The 6,240-nt window shown below is 36.2% G+C and overlaps 1 protein-coding gene across 1 annotated transcript; it reads left to right on the top strand.

Annotated features, from left to right (window-relative positions):
- Window positions 1-4,430: 4,430 nt before the first annotated feature.
- On the top strand, window positions 4,431-6,009 carry LOC142541862 (uncharacterized). Its single transcript, XM_075648319.1, has 2 exons — window positions 4,431-5,360; window positions 5,443-6,009. Exons 1-2 carry the CDS (start codon window positions 4,431-4,433, stop codon window positions 6,007-6,009), a joined length of 1,497 nt encoding a protein of 498 aa, XP_075504434.1.
- Window positions 6,010-6,240: the final 231 nt, after the last annotated feature.

Here is a 6,240-nt window from a genome sequence, read left to right as displayed (position 1 = left end):
TTCTAGGCATAAATTAGAATGTGTTAGGTTGTATTTGGTTCAATGGTTCAAGCCCATTCACGCACACATAAAGAAATGACAGCAAGTTTGTTTATAGCAGCAAAATGAGTTATAGTTTTGGTCTTTTGAATGGTTTAAGGGAGTATTCGGATCATGGCTGTTTTAAGGACCATAGCCATGGTTAGAATCCTTCCTTAGCATGTCTAGGATGTGGCCAAGGAGTCCTTTCCAAGTTTGGTTCACGGATCCATCAGAAATTCATCAAAACAATACAATTGCATTCTGTTTCTTCAAAATTCTGCATGAGCACACTTTCGGTTTTGGGTGTTTTGTTTGGATTATGGTTGGCTTCTAGCCCATAGCCATGGTTCATACAACACTCCATCATATCTAGCTCAAGCCATGGTCGATCAAATGACCACTGGAACGACACAAGACATTAAAACAAATTATTACAGCATACTACGCATAAAGGGGTGCTCTCGGCAGCAACTTTGAGTTGTCCTAGGTGGTTGCTTGGTTTGTGGTTGGCTTTTAGCCCTTAGACATGGTCCAAGCCATGCCTTTGGATGTTGGTAAGAGTCCTTGGGCAGTGGTTCAAGCCCTTGGCCATTATTTTCAGAGTTTGCTCCACAAACAAGCAAGCTGCCGCTGCTGTATTTTCTGCTTTTTGACAGCAGCTTTGGGTCACGGTTTTGGTGGTGGGTTGAGTTCTTGGTTGGCTTTTAGCCCATGGCCTTGGACTGGACACTACCTTAAGGAGTTAGGAAAGTCATGTTTTTGGCCGTTTGTGATTTTGTCGAGTTTAGAGGTCGTACGAGAATTTACGGTGAAAGGTGCCAAAATGACTCTCGAATAAGTGTTTTATGTTTTTGGATTCCTTTCACCCATTTTCGTGTTTTATAGTTATTATGCATAATTTTCAGTATGTTTGTGGTATTTTTAATCATGGTTAAACGTCGGTTTAATGTTGGTTCGGGTTGGTACGAAGCCATGGTTAAAAATAAAGTTGTTGGTCCGAATCGTCTCGTTTGTTGGTTCTATTGTTAAGATTTTGTCAAGTTAAGATTTATTGCATGTGTCACATATTAGTAGTAAGTCGCAGCAAGCCTGGGAACGATCCAACTCATCCGGTAAAAATAAGGTTATAATTATATTACGTGCATAAAAATATAAAATGTTTATTTTTGAGATATATGCTAGATGTCTTGTGGCCACCTTATGCTTATGGGTTTGGAAGTCGGTAGGAACAACCGAAGACCTCTCCGTCCGGTGACTTACGACCCGTTTATGATTATGTATGGGTACGGACATCCAGTCCAAGGGCTGTGATTGATCTCTATCAGGCGCTTACGCTATGTTATGGGCCACTAGCTTAGAAACATTATCTCTAGCAGAAAAATTATGATATGTTATGACAGAGCTCTATTGATCAAAGCTTTTACGTATGAATTTTCAGATATGCACGTAGTTATAATTATTCATGATACGATTTTCACCGTATGCTTTACGATACTTTATTTTTACGTTGCATGCGATTTTATGATATATTTACTTGTTATTCACGATATATACATGTTGAGTCTTTAGACTCACTAGACTTGATTGTTGTAGGTATTGATGAGGTCGGGACCGCGGACGGAGACCAGTGAGCGATCTTGGGACAGCAGTAGTAAACCCGAGGACCTCATGATTTAATTTATGCACCATTTATTATTCAAACTCAGTTTTAATACGTTGGATTATTTTTAAGTTAACGTTTACGTTGAATTATTTTTAAATTGTTGGTTGAAAACAATATTTGCTTCCGCTGTTATTTTAAAGTTAAAATTATTTACATATTTACTTTAATTAAATGGGACAAGATAATTATTTATTTAGAAAATTTTTTATAATTTCGCAAAATTATGAATACGAAATACGGGCCTTGACATGATAACTATAAATAGTGACATCGCATGTACCATTGGAGAACTCCTTCTCTAATATACACCTCATACTCTGGCCAGAGATTCCACGCGCTATAATTTCATCAGATCACATAGGATATCCACACCCGTAGGCTGAGCGGTGAATCCCCGACTACAATGTACTAGCTCCTATATGTGTCGCAACTGTACCCAAACTCGCAACCTGATGACTCTCCTGGAGCCGGTAAACGAGTCAAAGCACAACCCTAGCATATAGAGCCTCAGTGTTGTCCGGGGTCAGTAAGGACTAATGGTGTACAATTATAACCACTGGACTTATCCTCTGGATGAATAATAACCACTTGGAAAGTCCAAGGGAGGGTTGTTCGGTATAATCATCATATGACTACCCATCTGCATGTTTGGACATCTATATGCCCTTACCAAGAAACGCAGTACACAATATCACATATGCTAGTCTCGAGCTCAAGCGACCTTTATCCATGTTTTAGGCGGCTGAATCGACTAGGAACGAATTTAAATCATACAGTGTTTACAAACGAGTTTCAACATCGAATTACGATTCACTTTGTATTAAAGTATAATCAAGGTCTTTATCTATGTTGTTCACATGGGTATACAAATAAAGAAATAATAAACCATGAAATAATGAATTATATTAAAATAAAGATTGTTTATTACAACTGAGTCAATAAAATCCTAGCCAATAGTTGGCTTGCAGGGAATCTACTCTAACATACCACAAAGGAACTTTTGTAAAAATGGTATTCAAATTCTTGGTTGATCATCTGTCATAATTGTAGATCTGGTCAGAAGCAATCATAACGCAATGATGAATAGTACAAGAATATTAATGGAACAAAACAAATCATACAATTCAATCTCAAGAAATATTTATCGTTGGACTTTGACGTCTATAAATACACTATTTTGATATCCTTAAAGATATACACAAGGAAACACAATCAAGTAGGAACAAAAGAGAGTTCATAAACGTATAAGATAGTGTACTAAGAGAAGCAAGATATTTAAGATCAAATGGATCTATTCTTCAACTATGATTTAGGCCCACAATGTTGATTCCAAAATTCATTCAAAAACTTAGGTTGAATTTAGGGAGATGAATTAGAAATCTATAAATTTCAGTTATAGTTTTATTGTTAACAATGAAATAATAATAAAAAGATAAATTCATACTTTAATTATTTATACATTATTTATACAAAATAAAATGAATTTCAAATGCTTCTATGATTGAGTGAACTTGAAACTCATTTTAATCAACATGAGACACTTTATAAGCATGTATTTGGTGGAATTTAAGGTTATGCTCTTATTTATGTAAACCTACAAAAATATATTTGAATATTTGGAATCGATGGATTTGAAATCATTTATTCCAAACCTAATCTTACAATATTGAGAGTAAATTTTCTTGTAGACAATCGCAAAACCTTTTTGTAAACCTCACAAGTTTGTGAGGTATCCTATAACTTTTAATTTGTATATGAAAAGAATATCTTATTCCTTATTTATCAATTTAAGATTTTGTCAATTTAAGATTTTGGCTTTCTATATTATAAGATGTTGAGATATTTCTAGATAGTACAAGATTTGATTTTAATGTGATATTTATCTCTAAAATATTTTATCCTTGTTTGAAAAATGTTTATACATATTAAACTCTTGATTCCATGTTTGTAGATTTGATTCGATGAAAAGATAATATGACCAAGATATGGTTGTATATATACGGAATGATGAAAGCACACAAAATTTGGCGTGCTAGGGTTTGTAGAGGATCTTTATACAGCTGCTGGAGTTTTGCTTTGAAGATACACTACGATCAGACTTGCTAAAGATCATCATGTGGAAAGTTTGAGTGATTGATTCACAGACTCACAGTCTTGCTGATTGGTGTTGACGACACTCAAGAGCAACACTGCTAGAACTGTTGGGTGAAGAGTGGTTTCGTTCGATTTTAAGCAACACGCCTTTTTGGTTTTTATGCATCTAGTTTTTAGTTTGGTCTATTTTGATGCATTTTAAGCCCTTTGAGTGTCAAGGAATTTAGTTGTGTCATTTTGCTAGTTTTGATTTGTGTAAACGACTTACATAATTTTCTAGTGAATTTTTGCCATAAGACATCGCACAAGTATTCGTACTTGTGCATAATTTAAAACTGGTGTTTATTTATTAAAGTTATATTTGTGTGTTAATAATTAATTTTCGCTGTATGTTTTGTGCTGGTGTTGACAACACCAGAGCACAAAACTAACTTCTGATACACAAAATATATTTATTTCATGTACGTTTATTATCAACAGTCCTTTCAAGTGGTATTAGAGCCTTTCCTTGATACACTAAGTGATTGATTCTGGTCTTCTGTTGTTTTTATAGGAAATATATCAATAAGATAAATGGATGCATTGACCCCAAGTGCTGCTTTTTAGGCCACCAGTCTTGGATGGATCGAATTATGCGTTTTGGAAAGTCAAGATGAGGATGTACATAAAGTCCATCGAGGAAAGAGCTTGGCAACGAGTTCTGGATATTTGGTCACCACCTAGAATCGTGGATACTGACGGTGACAACCGAGTCAAACCTGAGAGTGCATGGTCTAATGATGAGATTCAGGCCTCAAATTTCAATTCTAAAGCACTCAATGCCATCTTTACCTCTGTTGATGTCAACATGTTCAGTCTTATTACAAATTGCATATCTACCAAAGACGCTTGGGACATCTTACAGAAGCACTGTGAAGGGTCTGAGAGAGTACGCAGAACCAAACTCAGGATGCTAACTTCCAAATTTGAAAGCTTGAGAATGAAGGATAACGAGACTATTGTTGAATATGATCGAAGATTGTGTGACAATGCAAATGAAGTCTTTAGTCTCGGTGATCCTATGTCGAATGAAAGACTGGTTAGCAAAGTCTTGAGATCCCTACCAGAACACTTCAACATCAAAATTTGTGCGATTGACGAGTCTAAGGACACTTCTACACTTAACCTGGAAGATTTGATCGGCTTACTCAGGACATTCGAGATGAACCTAGACTTACAGAAAAGAGACAAAGGGAAGGCTGTTGCACTCCAAATTTCTGATGATTCCTTTGATGATCTAATTCGGGAATTAAATGAGTCTGACTTTTGTGAAGATTCAATCTTGTTTATAACAAAGAAGTTCGGTGATTATCTGAAAAAGATAAGAGACAAAAAGAATATCGTTCAAACACCGAAACCTCCGTTTTTTGTTTTTGAAAAGAATAAGAGACATGCACTTTCTCAAGGAAAGTTTAGGCCGAGGAGTGAATTGATGGCTCGACCTGATCTTAATAGATTAGATTCAGTCCAATGCAGAGAATGCTTTGGATTCGGCCATTATACAAATGAATGTGCCAACATGCTTCGTAAGAACAAAGGTATGGTAGTTTCCTTGAGTGATGACGACTCAGAAGAAGAACTAGAATCTTGTAAAGTAGAAGATCACTCTGTCTGCTGTTTTGAAGGGAAAATGCTGGCTACAAGTCAACCCGCACGGTGTTGCCTTTGCAACACCAGGCCGCAACACCACTTCAAAAACAATGTGTCTCAATGCTAAATCACACAGTGACTCAAGGGATCATCAAATCCAGGATACTGATTCAGATGAACTCACCTTTGAAAGTGTGCAGGATATGTATGAGGAGCTATACGAAGATTTGATCAAAATAAATAAAATAAATTTGATCCTTTCTAAGGATAATACTGATCTGAAAGAATGCGTGTCTCGACTTGAAGTTGTGCTTAGCAAGAAGGATCTTGAGATTTGTAGAGTCAAGGATGATCTTGAGAAGGCCTTAAAAACTCTTGGAAAATTCAACTCAAGTTCAACAAAACTTGACTCTATGCTAATGATGGGAAATAACAGTAGAGCTGGTCTTGGATATGTGAAAAGCATATATGAGCATGGAGAAACTTCCAACTCTGGAGCACAATCAACTGCTTTCATAAGGGAAAGAAAAGTCGATCCAATCCCTTCAAAGATTGATCCTGAGGTGAAGACTCTGCCAATCAAGATACTAAAGCCGAAATAAAGGAAGCGACGCTTTATTTGCCACTACTGTCATAAATTAGGTCACATAAAACCTTTTTGTTTTAAGCTAAGAAATAACTATATGAACTGGCATGCAAATCGGGTGTTGCCTACCGTGTTGCCCAACACCAGGCGCAACACATCAGTCAAGAAACCTCCCGTGAAGAAAGTTTGGGTACCAAATGCTGTTATTCATTGCAATGTCATTTATACGTCTTTAAAAACTAACGTT

Source organism: Primulina tabacum, chromosome 4 (genome assembly GCF_025594145.1).
Source record: "Primulina tabacum isolate GXHZ01 chromosome 4, ASM2559414v2, whole genome shotgun sequence".
Classification (NCBI taxonomy): domain Eukaryota; kingdom Viridiplantae; phylum Streptophyta; class Magnoliopsida; order Lamiales; family Gesneriaceae; genus Primulina; species Primulina tabacum.
This window is presented reverse-complemented; position numbering and strand designations above follow the sequence as displayed.

What these genes read in the sequence shown, in the direction of transcription:
- LOC142541862 (XM_075648319.1), top strand. Translation starts at nt 4,431, where the DNA reads ATGAGGATGTACATAAAGTCCATCGAGGAAAGAGCTTGGCAACGAGTT. An exon ending in TTCGTAAGAACAAAGGTATG is followed by an intron (nt 5,361 to 5,442) that starts GTAGTTTCCTTG and finishes GCTGTTTTGAAG; the next exon opens with GGAAAATGCTGGCTACAAGT.